We start from the raw sequence: 16,426 nt of genomic DNA on the forward strand, positions 1-16,426 counted from the left end.
CTCAGCCCGTTATTCTTGTCTATACAATAGGGATAATTACAGTATTTACATATAGGCTCATAGTAATTCAGTGAGGTGATTTGTTATAGCCCTTACAGCAGAGAATGTGCCTAATGGCGTTGGCTGTTATCTTTATTAACTTTTAAAATAGTTACTGTTGTCAAAACACATCTCATTCTGCAGTGTTGATTTTTTGTGCCTGAGTTTGGAAAGAGAGTAGCTGTTGGAATTCCAGGACTGCACTGGGTATAGATTTTGGAACTGTTTGTAGCTTGAGTAACTGGTGAACTTCTAAGAATCTCCAGAAAGTAGGGAGCACATATGTATCCCACCATTATTTCAGATTTAGCAACTATCTGCCTCTTCAAAAGATACCGCCTGACCCTACTTCAAATATTTCTGTCTGTGACGTAGGAAGCGATCACCAGAATGGTTTAAAAGCTTGGAGAAAGGGAAACACATACACAAAGGTATGTTCCTTTGCTGTGAAGAGGTGTTTATGTTGTCATCTGTAACCTTAAAGGATATTGTTAAATACGTTAGAATTCAGGGTTATTCAGACTATTGATTTTATGAGCAGCTTATTTAGTTAGCTTTATCTCTTTCTCTCTCTTACGTTTTTAAATTAAAAAAGGATTTCAGTGTATATTTGTCCCAGGAGGAAGTGATTTGGGGGATTCCTGAAAGATTCAAATGCTGTGTTATTTTAAAAAGTGAAATACCAGGTTCTAGTAATTTTACTGATACATACTAAACATTCAGCACATTGTTACCTAAAAACTAGATTTGATGATTCTTTCCCTTAAGCAGCCAAATGTGATTGCTCCATTTGACATACTACTGATGCTAGAATCTTTACACTATTGTGGGCTGTAATTTATATCACAGTCCTTGGATGATGGGAGGCCTGGGGCTTGTGGCATCATTTCAGTGCTACAGTGATGAGTTCATAGGGTTAGTAGCGAAGGGTGTTGCTCTCTTCTGCCCATTCTTTGTGTGTGTGAGACAAATCTGGGCAGAACATTCAAACTCTGTATTCTAAATTTTCCTCCTCACTGAATTGAGAGAAATTTTGGAAGCTTAGAAGGCTCTCTTGAACTTTCAGGATGAACAAAATAACACTATGACAAATTGAAGTGATTTGCATCTGTTTGACGTTGATGGGAACCTCTGCATATAAAAGTCAACATGCAAGGTGCCAGCCAGTGTTTTTCCAACACAGAAAATTCAGCAAGAAGAGTTTAGTATGCATACAGTTTTTTTTTTTTTTAAATCAGAGCTCTTACATTCTGCCCAGAGTGCCTCTACCTCCTCCCAGCATTCTTTTAGAAAAGGAAACAATCTTATACAGATTTCCCCAGAGCACACAAAAGTTACCTACATCAAACAGTTTTGGAAAAAAAAAAAAACAATACTGGTGCTATGCATTTATGCTATGTACTTCTTTATTCTTGCAATGCCTCGTGTACTGTCCAGGTACACACTTGTGCCATGTAAATTCAAATGATCATACTTGACCTGCTATAGTCTGACTCCTAGTCATCTGGAATTTTTGTCTTGCCATAATTGTTATCTACAGCTGTGAAAATCGCACATCTTAACCTGATTGGTCCTCAATTATCTAACCTCTTGGTGTTGGCTACACAGAAAGTCCCATGCAAGTATTTATACATTTCACACAAAATTTTTAGTATTTTTGACATATGAATCCTCCCTTGGAAACCTGGGTTATTTGACTGGTTGGGGTTTGATGAAGAGTATCTTGGTTTCTCATTGGGAACTTTAGAGCTACTTTACTGGAAACAAGAACTGCCCAACTTTTTCTTCACCTTGCCTTTAACATCCTGTGCTATAGAAATGGCCAGTTAGAGGAAGACACTGCCTATGCCGTTTGCTCCCTCTACACCCCATGCCCTGGCAGAGTGACAAGAGCATGTGCTTGCACAAGGTAGTGTGTGTCACTTTACCTGACTCAAAGGTAATGGAATCACATACCAGAGGGAACGAGGAAGATAAAGGTTAAGACAGAGAATAGTAGTAGTAGTGGAGGCAAGTAATCATTTTGTCAATCATGCCAGTCTCACATAGAAGTGGGCACAAAAAAGATGGAAAGAAGACTGTATGAATGCAAGGACTCTTGGTTGTAACGGATCATGAGTTAAGCCTGGAAATGGGTGATCCTGTTAATTGATTCTAAGAGAGTCACTGAGATGTACAGATGAACAATATAGGGAGATTCTGAGAAGGCAAGGCTGTGCCTCTGAAAATGTTGCCTTTATTTTCCCTATAGCATTTAACTTAGACTGATGACTTGGATATTTCAGAGGACAAAAAAATCTTGCAGTTCCTCCTGAATAATGATTTGTTTTCCAGGAATTTGTCCTCCGTGAAAGGAGAACCAAGGTCCCATGTTTATCAATAATTGTGGAAAATCATTCACTCTAAAATCTTCACAGGTGCAACAAAGCTAGGACTACACACAAATACCCACAGTAAAGAAAACAATACTTTCGTCTCTAAAATTGCTCTCTGTTGCCAACTGTGCTTTCTGAATTACTGCCAAGACTCTTTAGTATTCTAGTCAACTGGATGCACTTTAGCATTTTTGTTTCTATCAAACCTCTAAGATTCAAACAATTTGTATCCTGACCAATGATTCTTAAAACTGTAACTGTATCAGTTAATAAAAAAAAGATGAAGAGTTTTCTGGCCCTTATTATTGGTGTGACTGTAGCCCATGGGAGCTATAATGAAATTCCTAGAATGATGAAAACTTTCTAAAGGGCTCTCTGGAAGTGTCAGACATGGACTCAAAGACCTATTGTCCAATAGCCCTCATTTCTCCACTGTTTTCAATTTTCATTTCTTTCTGTAGTGCAACCATAAGTTTGTGTTTCTAAAGTGTCACTTTTGGTTGCTAGATAAAAAGCAAAGAAGGGTACAGTCATTAAGGAGTCCCATTAGACATGGTTCCATAACCATGGGACCATCAAGAAAAAATTCTGACTTCAATCAGGCCCTTGATGATGAAGAAGTTGTTCTGGACTTTCCAGGGGCCTGAAAGTTAGTGGGCTCTGAAGAGACTGCTCATTTCAGCTTCTTAGCTTTTCTTTTGCAAGTAGACTTGTCTTCCAAGTGGCATCGTGGCAGTGGGTTAAGCTGCTGCTTCTGAGTTCTGGCTGTTATGCTTCAGGTCCAGTTCCCTGCTAATCTGCCTGCAAAAACAGTGGATGATGACCCAATTGCTTGGGTCCTTGCCACCTGTGTAGGAGAGCAGGCTGGAATTCCTGGTTCCCAGCTTCTGCCTGACACAGCCCATTAGAGCGAGTAAACCAGCAGATGGAAACACTGCTGCTTCTTCTCCTTCCCTCTCTTTCTCTCGCCTTTTTCCCCCTTCCCTCTCTTTCTCTCGCCTTTCTTACTCTCTCTCTGCCTTTCAAATAACAAATAAATAAATGAAGGAGAAATTATATATAATCATATTCTTAGAACTGTTGTTATTTGCTCCCTTTGTATTATAGTCACCTAGACAAACATAGAAGATATGTCATAAAGTTTATGGCAAGGCAGAATGAAAAGATCAACTTATTTTGGTACAAAACCTCTTTGAAGCCCATACTTGTTTTTCCATAATTTGTTTTTCCCTGAAAGTTTGAGGATCCTGAATTTCAACTGAAAAAATTCTATAGTGAATATTCTGAACTTTATATAAAAGAATCCTGCTTCACCTAGAATTGTTAATGCCACCACACTCTTCTACTTCAAATTCAGGCTATCAACTTTGCCTTTGAATTGGTAGTAAATTCCATGTTATTGCATAAATATTTCAAAATGCCCTGTTGCCTTCACATAGGCAAGGAGGGAGACCAGGCATCATTTCCCACCATTCATGATACTGAACTCCTATGACCTGAGAAACCATAGATATTCTTTCTGGGCAGGGAGGTGGTCAATGCTCTTTGGGAATTCACTTATTATTATTATTATTATTATTATTATTATTATTATTATTATTATGCCTCCTTTTCTACCTTTCCATCCCAACAGCACACACATTCGGAGCTGTTTTGTTTGTTTTCAAGAGGTGCTTGAAAGAAAATCAAATGCCTGTGAAAGGCATTGAATCGGCAGCCCTAGAAGCTGAAGTGTCCCGGAAGCTGTGTGAGCCCGGAAATATCCCACATTTCTATTTATTTTGGCAGTTTCAGTTAATACCAGCAAGAATTGGAGTTCCTGCTACAATTAAATTTTCCCCAGGCACCATGAAATCAAAACACATAATACATTTGATTTTAAGTGGTTGAGAAAAATGTTAGTTTTCTGAAAGTTCGCTGTGTGATCCTGAAGTAAAAGTTAACAGCTTAACATGTGGGAGGGCTAACCTATCAGCTCCATGGGGATTATTCATAGAACTAGAGGTTCTCTGGGCTGTCAGGGGTCTTAGGTCATCCAGTTCTCCTATCACATGCCTAACACTCAACTTTGGCTCAACAAAATTCTTGGCAAGCTTGGGATCTAAGCTTTTAGTGATTTGAGATTCAGTTCAACCTCAGAAAACTGCCTTATTTTTCATATGATTCTGATTTCCAAAAGTAGGTAAAATGTTCTCAGGTATCCTTTTAATAAAGCTTGCTGAGTGTCAGGAACCATTTAAGTACTGCATGCGTACACACAAGCATGCATACGTCACTTGCTATCCATAAATACTCACAAACCTGGATGAGGCAGGTGCACTCGTTGTGAGAATACTGAAACATAGGTGAGTTACGTATTTGTCCAAAGACACCTAGTAAGTGGGAAATCCAGGATCTGAGTGGAGGCCATTGGTAAGTCACTTAGTGATGTTACTGACTGTGTTTGACTGCCCATTTGATGCTTGTAACTCTCCCTCATGCCTGGTACAGAGATTTGGACATTGTAGTTGCTCCATTACAACTACTTATTTCAACGATTTTATTTTAGTGTAACTCCATTCCTATTACTATTACCTTTATATGCCATCATTAATTTTCTCTAAGAGAAATTGCTGCAATTTTAAGTGATTGACATTTTAAGTGATGATGAAAACTGAGTTTACTTCTAGAACACATTGAGTCACTATCCTAAATAGAAATTAGAAGCACTAATCTGAGCCATGTAACTTTTTAAGTCTTTCTAACATTATCCTTTTGGATATATTACTTTATTTAATCTACCCATTTATTCATCCATCATTAAATGAATATTGGTGCTAGAAAGTACAATATAGAAACGCAGCAAGAGATCCTTTCTGTTTCCTTATTTCATATTATTCACTAATCTGTAGTTATTCAAATTCATTGCTTTAGAATGAACTAAGCAACTTCCAAAAAGAAGAGTGTTTTAATGCACAGTGTAGAAGTTAAGCATTCTTTGACATTCTCTTGCCTGTCTTCCTCCTTCCTTCCTTCCTTCCTTCCTTCCTTCGATTTGATTTTATTTTTTGAATGACATTTATGCTTTGGTATAACTAGTTTTCCAGATTCTTTCAACAGGACACAAATTCTTAATTCTTCTGCTGCACTGTGGTCTCTTCACAAGTTATCTATGTTTGTGGTCTACTCTAAGGTGATGGTTGCAGAGGTATTGGCCTGTGGTTGGCCCCAATATGTGATGTCTTCTTAGGAAAAAGTAGCCTTTCCTGAATAAGGCAGTTGTCTGGATGGACTCAGCTACCAGACTAGCTTTTTGGTCCTTTTGTTCTGATAATCTGGGATCCACTTTTCAAGCAACAAAGCAAAATGAAAACAAAACAACAACAAAAAACAAACAACTCCCCCACCCCCCAACCCAGCAGCTTGGCTCTCACTGATGACTGTCAGGCTTCTGATTGACATTTTACTCCTGGATCTGAACAGCCTCGGCCATCTCCATCATATACATATATATGCAAGGGATGCTGGGTTTTCAGTGAATTATGAAAGCAGAGTCCCGAAGTAGAAACAATGGCAGGGCCCTGAAGCACTAGGCAGAAGAGACTTTTCTTTGTGCCACGTCTTCTAGGCAGGCCACTTGGATGAAATACTTCACTTCTTGGTTTGTCATCTTCTTTCATCGAATGTTTGCTTGCTGAGTGAGTGCTTCTCTCTTGCATCCTTTCTCAGTTCTTACAATCTACAATTTGGAGGGTCTTGAGACTTTTCTTTATTATCTATGAAGACCTTGATCCCACTGATTCCATAAAGGAAATGAGAGAAGTTTTCTGAGATTTGAATTTTGTGATTCTATTTCACTCTTCTGAATCCTCAATGAAAGGCAGCAATTTATTTTCAATTCGCTCACTGCCTTCCTCCTTGTGGAATATTAAATTAGTGGAAGACTTCACGGGGCCTTTTGTTCTCTGTTGATTTCAGAATTCTTTCTTAGTCAACTCACTTTGATTATGTGCTATTGTCTGGTGGCCAGAAGCAGAGAGCAACTTAGAACAGAGGCGTGTCTTGCCCTTGTCTAAGTGTCCTTGTCTTTAAAATGAAGGAATTGTGCCAAATGCTTCCTGATACCTACTCCAGGTCTAACATATCATGGCAGTGTTTTTATGAAGGAAAAGCTCAGAGACTCAGGATTTCACATCTAAAACTCTAGATCTCTGTGTACATGGAGTGATAGAGAGTATTTCTAGGAGTTGCAATAAAAAGGCTACTACCAGACATCAAAAGTCTTCTGGTATGTACTGAATCTGGTTCCTTTCTGACACTCAGTAACTCAAAATATGATTGTGTTGCATTTGGATTGAGTTATCATGAGATCATTAGGTTTTGTCCCAACTAATCTGATGCAAAGATGTTTGGATACAAAAATATGCTTGGAAAAGGAGAAAAGAGGGAAGAGTGGGTTGAGAGAGGATCAGAAGGCCATCTGGAAGCAGAGAAGAGAGGCCTGGGACAGATCCTTCCCTACAGACCTTGAAGGGGCTGATTCCTGAGTTTAGGACACTCAGGCTCCAGTATTACAAGAAAATAAATATACATGATTTAAGGCAGTCAACCTATGGCAGTCAACCATAACAACCTATGGTAGTTTGTTATGACATCCTACCAAACTAATGCATCTTTTATAATTGATTCCAAAAAATCAGAGGTGAGAGTGAGGGCCAATAACCTTCTCTAAAAGGTTACCCCACAGGTCTTTAGGCAAATATTGGATGCCCTCTGGCCTAAACCTTGGGATTGACTCAGAAATGCAGCTTCCAATGACATTGTGGGAAAGGAAATCTGGGAAATCCTATGACACAATTCAGTCTTGCTAACAATTTTGGGCTAATATTTAACTCTAAACATAAATTGACATGGACATTTCTTCAGCTAAAGATTCATATAAAATGTTAACGTGTGTGTAAATATGAAAATTAATCTGAATCATTTGTATTTAATTAGGGTTAATTTGTGGCAGGGGTTAGGGAAAAAAAGATTATGCCTTCTGTAGTTTTTATCCTCTTTTTATTTGCATTTTGCCACTGCCTTTCTTTGGATTTTCTTGGGTATTACATTTTTCTTTTCGGTTTTCCCCATATTTGTTAGTCACATTCATGATGTCACTTTTATTTCCTTCAGTGTACTCTCTAGCTCCAACAGACCTACTTGTCTTCATTTCCTGCTTGCTGTCTAATCATCCTTGCCTCTCTTTAGTCATTCTCGCCTCCAGTTTTTGTTGTTGTTGTTGTTTTTGACTCTGTGTTCAGTTTCTAGCTCCAGTCTCCCTTCTCTGCTCTTTCTTCTTTCCTCTTATCTGCTGACTTTCTTCTGTCCCTCCTTCTCTTCCCCTCCTGGGTGTTTCTTTTCGCCCACCTTTCCTTCTCCTCTGAGACTTCGTTTTCTTGTTGGTAGATGGAGGCTGATACTGTAAACATCACAAAAATATTTACATTGAGAACAGGTGGTTCCTGTGGTGTCCCTGGAGAACAAGCCTTTGAGTCAACCCAGAATGTTCAGGCTTGTATGACATGAGAGTCAGGAGTGCTGCTTATGTAAGGGATCTAAAACTGGGTCCTGGGACACAACATTCCAAACTTTGGGACTCATCTCTATTACCCACTTTCTCCCAAACTAGAAACTGAGGGGTGCTTGGGAACAGAAAGTATGTGCCTATCTTTGCCCTCTCAAACAGTTTTCTTCCATGTCCACACAGAAGTTTCTTTTGGGGTCCTATTCCCTTGACGCATCATTGGCTGCTATGTTCCAAGCACCAGGCCCTACCTAGTGTCTTTGTATCACTTGAGGTGGCTCCCTGGGGTCACATCTCTGCTAAGTCATTGAAGCCTTTCTTTGGCTTCAGTTGTGGTTTAGGAAAGAAACAGCAAAGGTGTCATTCTTAGTCTTCTATTGTGAATTTTTTCTCAATATTATCCTTTGCTCCAAAGATTACAGCTACATCCTGGCGATTTTCTTTTCTTTTTTAATTTTAAAAAGAATCCCCAAGGAGACCTACGTCAGATTTTCCCCTTTTTTACACTTATCTTCTTTATTTCTCTTTTTTTTTCCTCCTTCACCTTTTCTTTAGTTCTCATTCTTTCAACACAATGTGCCAAACTTGAGTTAAGCCATTGTTATGCATCTGTTTACTCACTGACTTAACAAAAATCTGCCAAGTAACTCATGTGCCTTGGATGTCCTATGCACTTAACATGCCATAGATGTTATCTCCAAGCTCTGTTTATAGCATGCTTTATAAAAAGATGCCTGAAGATTTTGATCATTAGAAATCTCTAGGCAATTCTTACAATCAAACATAAACTTCTGTGTTTTTAGAAAGCTGCTGTTGAATGTGAATATTGAATAGTTCCTGTTAGAGTTTTATCTTTGCACAATTGCACAATCTCAGAATTTGAAGGGTCACATGATTTACTATTAATTATGATTGTGAAAGATATCAACACTGGTCCAACAGTTACTTTGTGCAGGTGTGTGAAAAGTATCTTAGATTAATGGAGAGCACCCGAGGATGGCTAGGTCCTCCCCTGGGCTTACCTTCTGAGTCTTGGGCATGTCGGTGTGGCGCTGGGCACGGACGGAGCGGGCCGCCTTGGCGGACTTGAGAGGTGCGCAGTACATCTCCAGCCTCCTCAGATCACAGCTCCGGAAGCAGCACTCATCCACGATGCCAGTCTGCTGGGCCCTCCGACTGCTGGAGCCGTACCCTATGGGCTTGTCTGCACAAATCAGATGCAGAGCAGTTGCGTGTTAGGAGATCTGCCTTCAACTTCCTCATGGGGCTTCTCTCCCCAGCCCAGTGCCGCCCAATATCTCAGTCTCTCCTGGAAGCCTCCTAACAATTCCAGACTCGGCAGACCTTCTGGATTCCCGTGTGTCTCTCATAGTTGATACCACCCTTACTAGCGTTAATTTATTCAGGGTGTATTCCATGGTAATTCTCCACAAGCTCTCAAAGATCTTGTCCATGCTCAGTCCTAGGTTCCTTTAGGTACTGTCCTAATTGAGAGGTGCTAGCAATGTTGGTGAAAAAAAAGCTGTTTAAGCAAATCAACCTAGTTGTGTTCAGGACAGCTCAAATGCTTGGTTTTATACTGAACGGGCTCCATGGTAAAATAAGATTTTCTATCAAAGAGGTTGTAAGTCTAGAAATGGCTCTTCATTTTACTGTAGTGAAAATCCAGTCTCGGAGTTCACGGTCATTCATATATTTATTAATAGAGTCAGGATTCAAACTTATTATGTGACTTTGATCAAGCACTTTAACCACTTTCAGCCTGTTTTGTTTATGGGGTTAGTATCTTCCTTGCAAGAACAATAAGACATAAGCTATGCATTGTGGTTGACATAACTTACAATGCTGCCTAATAAATACTAAATAAATGTTGGTTTGTTCTTTCTAAATATCCCTTCCTGGGATCTGTCTTGGTCCATGAAGAGGTCATGTTGTTTCTGAATATTTCCGGAAACCTTGGAGCTTAGAATGGCAGAAGGCTTCTTTCCTATCACTCTCACTCCAAAGAGAACTAAACACTCAATTTTGTTTTTTTTACAAATGAACTCCTAGACTGAGACAGAAGGAAATCAATGCCCTCTCTCATGTGATTCTGATTGCCTAGAGTGAACACCATGAATCAAATTTCTTTTGCTATTTACAAATCAATTGATTTTTAAGTTAGACCTCTTTATTTGGCAAGTAGGTTTTGGTTTTATTTTATTTTATTTTGGGCATTTTTTTTTTCTGGCTCCAAAATTAAATGGGAGGGCAAAATAATCTAACATGGAACTTAAAATGGCCCTGAATTCTTTGAAAGTTTTTTGGTTTTTCAAAGCAGTCTTGTTAAACGGGATCTCACATATACACCAGCACATCAAACTGACAAAAGTGAAGCTCGTCTTGCTCAGACAAGGCAATTGGACATCAATATTGGTCTTTTCTCATAATCCTTGCCTCCTTGGGGAGAAAGAGGGCCTGAGTTTTCTCCACTGACATCCAGTCTTTATGGAAGAAAATTAATGAATGCATGATCCAGAAGAACCCACTTAGGGAATCTTAACTTTTTTCAATCTTAATTCCTGACAGAAGAAAGCATTATTATAGGTTAAACAAAAAGTTTACATGTATGCAGAAATGATACCATGTTTAAGGATGGGTTTGTGAGAGTCAAAATTCTCATCTATATTTTGAATTCCCTCACTGGTGGAGATGAAACCCAAGGCAATGGCCTCCTACTCGCCTCACTTGGCTGCCTTCCTGCTCAAAGGGCCAACTGTTCATGGCATCTTCTAAAAACCTAAATGCTTTCCTGATGCTTGGCACGGGAGCCACGGGCTGCTTCCTCTTGTAAGGCAGGTTTCTTGTCATTCTTAGGGCGGCTGAAGTTCATCCCTCAGCGAGGGTTCATGTGAGAGCGCTGTGTTTCTATCCCGCTCCCATAACGTGGACTTTGGGAAGGGTCGAGCAGCTGTCCCCTGTTGGAGCCTCAACAGTGCTTTCACTTGCCATTGGAGAATTGACTAGAACAGAAGTCCATTCTGCTGCTGCTTGCCAGACAGACCTTGGCAAGCCCAGGGTCTGCTGGTCCCCGGAGCAGTGTAAACAATGTTTTCTGTTTTTTTGTTTTTATAATTTTTTTCCTGGGACTATAAATTAGAACAAAGACACAAATGGACTTCAATGGTTCTTCATAATCCACAAAGGACATCTACATACTTTTTATTAAGTGACTAGCCAGCCAAAGATAGCTGATAGACATTGAATTTTCTCCTGGGGTAGGGAGGAAAGAAAAGGGGTCTTGACCTTCTTTGCAGTAATTTTCCTTGTAATCCACAACAGGTTGTGGCTGTTATTTGTTGAAACTACAAATTTCTTAATGAGACATAATTGGGATTTATTTGTTGAGGATGGAAGAGTGATTCGATGTTTGGGGGTGGGGTGGGGTGGTAGGAAGGGTTCCAAAATTTTTCAAGCTTGGCTAACTCAGGAACAACAGATTTCAAAATCCATGTTCATGGATTGAAAATGGAGAGGGGTAGGTTATGTGACTCTGAGACCTGTTATTCATGTTCATTTCAGGCAACTCTCAAGAAATCCCACTTCTGAGCTCCCATAGGTACCAAAGCTCCCTGCTGGCTCCAGAAGACAGACATCAGCCTTGGACATTTCTCTGTATTGCACATTCCTCCCTTGATGACCAGTAACAGGCATGAAACTCACCATAGGTCTATTTCCTCTTGTGAAATAGACAGCAATCATCAGCACAGTGAAAAATAATAGCACACAGCACACATCTGGTTTGTTACCTCTATTAGATGACCTCAGTTCGAAATGGCATGGTTGATGAAATAGCTGTCTCTTTTAGTTCGTAGATTGATGGATTTCATAACCATGAATTTTAGGACATTTCTGTAATTTCCCATAAAGTTTATCTTATGCATGAATTTGTTTTTTAAAATATTACTGAAATAGTAGTGCACAGGCTTAGATTTTGCTGTAAATACAAGTACCACTTATCTAGCTACCACAATCTTAGATGTTTTTCTTTGTTTATTCATAATGTCTATAATGGACTCATTGTACTTCATTGGAATACATGAATACAACAAGTGTTTACCTATTGCCTTTGCAGTGTCCTATAGACTTGATTTCTGGTACTACAAGATATTTTTAAAAAATCGTCATTTCTCATTAATTGAGATGTCTCAATTAAGGGTGGAAGTTTTGTTTGCTATCTTCAGCTGCCTCTTATTTTTTTTCTTTAGAACCATAATAGAGATGCTAAAGGGTGAAATAAGAAAACTCACACACTGTTTTATTAAGCAATAAAACACTTTGCTTCAGGATCAATTTTGAAACAAATACGTGGTTTCAGTGATCTCTAAAGATATTGTCATTTGACTAGTTCTTAAATGAGATGCAATTGATTGCTCTAATATGTCCTTAAAATTCTGATTAATCTGCTTCACTGGACAGAATCAGATTTGGTATGGAAATGGAAAACATATACTGGATTACTTTAAGAAATCCGCTTGAGCTAAAGAACGCTGAAAAGAAAATGGACACATCTTGAAAAGTAGTGAGATCTCCACTGGGGGAAGCAGGTAAGTAAAGGCTTACAGAGAACCTAAGGGTGGATAGACTCCTGTATTGAATACAGTGGTTCATTGCTATGGTCTTTTCTATTCTGAAGATTCTATAACAAGTCAAGTGATGGAAGAGAAAATTAATCTAAGCCAAATTTTTAGTGTATTTTTCAAATCTAAAACTCAGATATATCTGATTTAGAAATCTGTTTTCTATTTTTCTTTGCGGTTCTGCAGCAACAAAGTCAGAGGATTTGGATAGTCTCTTCTATGCTGAGACACTGTTCCAGAGTTATGCTCTACTGGCACTCTGAAAGGTCTACACACTCACTCAACTCTTGGAGTGAACAGACATGCATTCCATACCGCAGAAATTTTCTCACAAAGCTTTGACATTGCAAATGCATATATTTATATACAGATTTTGTCAATAGTTTCTGCTTCAGGGGTTTCATAGTGTGTAGACTAAAGACTGCTGACCAGACAAGTTGGCCAGCACCTAACTTAGACTTTGATTCTTCTCTAAGTAGACATAATGTTTAGTCATAATGTCCTGCTCTATCTTGAGAGTTGGCCAACAAGCAGAATTCCAATGGTTAAACAGCTGGCTTCTATAACAACAGCACTTCCCTTTAAGTAATGCATGGTCAATGGAGTAATTCAATAATCTTTAGGGCAAGCTTACTAGTTACAAAGTTTTGGGGCAGAATTGTGGCATCATCAAAATCACACCAATTAGCTGAATCTTATTTTGTTAAAGTTGCAAACAGCTCTGTCACTTCCATCTCTGAAGAGAAATATGCTCCAGGAGAGCAAAGAGCTCCAGTATTCATCACTGGTAAGCATGGTACTACCTCTGCTAGTTTGTATCTTTAGTTTGTAAGATCATTTTGCTTATACATTTATGAGAATATAGTTGGCACATTGTACTTGAATTTAATTACCTTTGAAACCTCCCTCTGCTACTATTGAGAAAGTTTTACTTTAACTAGTTAACTCCATCATTGGAGCAAGGAGACACCAATTTGAAGAATTAGTGTTTAAATAACAGAAGTGCAAACATTTTTCCAATAGGGTTACCGCTGGCTCTGAAGTTATAGCCTTGTAACTCTTCGGTTTCTGAGTAATGAAACTATTCTGTAGAAATTGGCTAACAGGAGGAGATTCCCAAAGGGATCAATTGTTTCAAACCAGGGAAGTGAAGACAAGTTGAATTTTGGGAAATGTTTCTAGAAAATTGCCAATTATATGTCTAATGGAAGAGAACAATGGATTATCAGTGAATGAGATATTTATCTCCAGTCAATTTTGATTAACCAAGGATTGACTACATAATGCATTTTGCAGTTAAGATCTGCAGAAGTCAGAAAATTAGGCTTCTCATTCAAATGCTTCATTTCAGAATGCCTGACACACTGAAATTTACAATAACTCAAAATTATTAGTTCCTTAGTGCAAGACTTCTTTGTTGTCCATCTTATTTAGCAACAAAAACATTCAGTTGACATAATTTTGTGTGGAGTGTTAGTATAAAATTGTATGAGGTGTGAGTAATCTTAAAATTGTCCTCATTAGCATTTTAATAGTGTTTTTCATTTGTGGGAAAGGAAGAATCATTTTCCAACCTGATAGGTTTATATGGAAAACTAGGCTTGCATGATTCTTAGTGTAAAAACAGCTGTACTAAGACTATTATCCAGTTCCAATATGTAATACATTGAAAGAGTGATACTCCTTATATCCATAGGATATCCACTTCATTTAAAATCTTTAAGAGGCACTATTTTGCATTGAAAAAATGGTATGGAAATCATACATAGTTTAAAGTAACTTTTTAGATATGTGTCCTGTACTTGGTAAATGTGTGGAAAGAAGGTGTTACTACTGACCTTAATATTTAGCACAACACGAGTATGTAGACATATACACTCCAACACATAGCAAAAAAATAAGTGACTGACTGTCAGTATTGAAGCTGATGCTAAATATTTTGAAAAAAGAATTGTTTTTGAAGATACATATTTATCTATACACATGCACATATGACCTGCTTTATACTTTGCATGTGAACCCTGTACGTTTGTGCCTTTTTTCTGTGGAAGTATCTTTCCAAGTAGGATTGATCTTTGGTATCTGCAAGAGTGAGCACTGAGAAAATGTCCTATATTCTATGAACTGTGTGTTATAAACTTTTCTTGAAAACCTATCAAATTCAGGCATTGATTTCACTTTTGGCTCATGTTAATTTTTAATTGGCCATGTTTGCCAGTCCTATTGCTTCTTCATTGGACGAGGTCATCTTTTCTAGGAATCACGGCCCTGTCTGACCTGACACCAGCCTCATCACTCAGCAACTCTTTCTCAGCTACTAAATTGCCATGACCCCAAAGGCCAAAGTCTTAATGTTACCCAATTAAGTCAATGTTTGTGTATGTATGGGTCTAAAAAGAATGAAGTGAAGCTCTCTGGGGCTTCCCCTCTTTTGAGAATCTCCCTTCTTTTGGAAGCCCAACTCAAGAACAGGTATGAGAAGGGGGCTATTCATCCCACCTTGGCTTCCAAATCCAGGGAGTTGACGTGAATTCTAAGGGGTGAGAACAACTGGAGATTTAAAGCAGAACCATTACTTTTAGGACTCTTTGGAGAAATGGGTCGACAGAGTGGGAAGCAATGTGATGTATTACTTTAGCCTAATACAATGCCCTGGAGGACGAATATCTTGCCAGGACAGCACAATTTACTAGCTTAGGTCTGATTCCAGGGCTTGAAGGAGATGGATACAGCCAACAAAATTATGCTTTGGCAAGAGAAATGCTTTGCTGGACAGAAATGTTACCCTAAGGGAGTGGTTTATCAATGTCTAAGGTGGAAGATAATCAAGTGCCAAGAGGACATTTTATGCCTGAATTATCTCAGTGGGGTCTGCTATATCCATCAACTACCATTTTCTATTTAGGTAGGTAGTATTATTTAGAGTATATTACAGGGCTTGGGTAGGATCACCCCATGACATCTGCCATGTCAGTGATGGAGGTAGTCATTAATGTAGTTAAAAGCACAAGTTTCAGAGCTGGATTCTACCATGCCTTCACTGTTTGCCTTTGATTTGGCAAGGCAACAAATCGTCTAAGACCTCATATAAAACAGATATAATAAGAGTCTCTCCTAATAGTGTTGTGAGGAATAAGTAAGAATGTATGTCAAGTATGTGAAGAAACACGATGTCTGATGTGCAGCAAATTACATAAATGTTGCTGATTGATACTATGGAGGTCAATTGCTTAACACAGCTAGTTGGGCAGGTATCTTGTTCTGCCCCTATTCTTAAAAATGCCCCCATTCCGGAGTTTGGTTGAGACACATGGGCTTTCTAGAAAGAGGAGGACTGTTCGCCATTAAAATAAATGAGTAACCACTCTCTTAAAAGGATAGCTAAACTTTTTTGTTGCATAGATTATCCTGAAGGGTTTTTTTTTTTTAAATCTAGAATTAATCTGTGGGAGTGGATCCTCAAATCAATTCAAAATAGGCAAAGTCAGAAAGGCTTGTCTTAACCCCATGTTATCTTTGATTTTTTCCCCCAGTAACCCACTAGTTAAAACAACTGATCTTAGTTTTAGCTCCTATTCATCTTATTTCAAAATAATACTACAAAGCATGTGATGCTGTAGGTGGAACGCATGGTCAGAAGTAATCTCCCAGGTGCTTTCAGCTGGCGTTTGGATAGCTCATCTTTCATCACACCTCATTTCTCACCTCTGTCTTGTCCTTTCTTTTGTTCTTTATTCTGTTCTTTCCTGCTGTTGACAGTAACTAGCATTATTTTTTTCTTACTGATGCAGTTAAGGGGGAAAAGCTTGTGCATTTTGAGTTAATGGTAGGCTAGGAATTAGAGTTTA

General features: G+C 38.7%; 1 protein-coding gene and 1 long non-coding RNA gene across 7 annotated transcripts in view; one reads left to right on the top strand and one right to left on the bottom strand.

The window, feature by feature from the left end:
• The window catches only part of LOC121159440, a 52,635-nt gene that overhangs the window by 19,713 nt on the left and 16,496 nt on the right, over positions 1-16,426 (top strand). Inside the window, exons 7-8 of the long non-coding RNA XR_005884367.1 lie at positions 344-470; positions 12,418-12,545. This is a non-coding gene — a long non-coding RNA (uncharacterized LOC121159440). The remainder of the gene's footprint in view (positions 1-343; positions 471-12,417; positions 12,546-16,426) is intronic.
• IGF1 (insulin like growth factor 1) overlaps positions 1-16,426 on the bottom strand; it is a 71,861-nt gene that overhangs the window by 11,518 nt on the left and 43,917 nt on the right. For 2 of the 6 annotated variants that reach the window (XM_040984531.1, XM_040984554.1), the window contains exons 3-4: positions 8,982-9,163; positions 7,803-7,854 (exon numbers count right to left, since the gene is read on the bottom strand). In XM_040984531.1, coding sequence (XP_040840465.1) covers positions 7,803-7,854; positions 8,982-9,163 — 234 coding nt within the window. Of the gene's footprint in view, positions 1-7,465; positions 7,855-8,981; positions 9,164-16,426 lie in introns of those variants that run through there. The other 4 variants (XM_040984541.1, XM_040984549.1, XM_040984522.1 and 1 more) reach the window with 3 other exon arrangements.

The sequence above is a fragment of the Ochotona curzoniae genome, unplaced genomic scaffold, assembly GCF_017591425.1.
Source record: "Ochotona curzoniae isolate NIBS_2020 unplaced genomic scaffold, NIBS_Ocur_1.0 contig_1014, whole genome shotgun sequence".
Taxonomy (NCBI): domain Eukaryota; kingdom Metazoa; phylum Chordata; class Mammalia; order Lagomorpha; family Ochotonidae; genus Ochotona; species Ochotona curzoniae.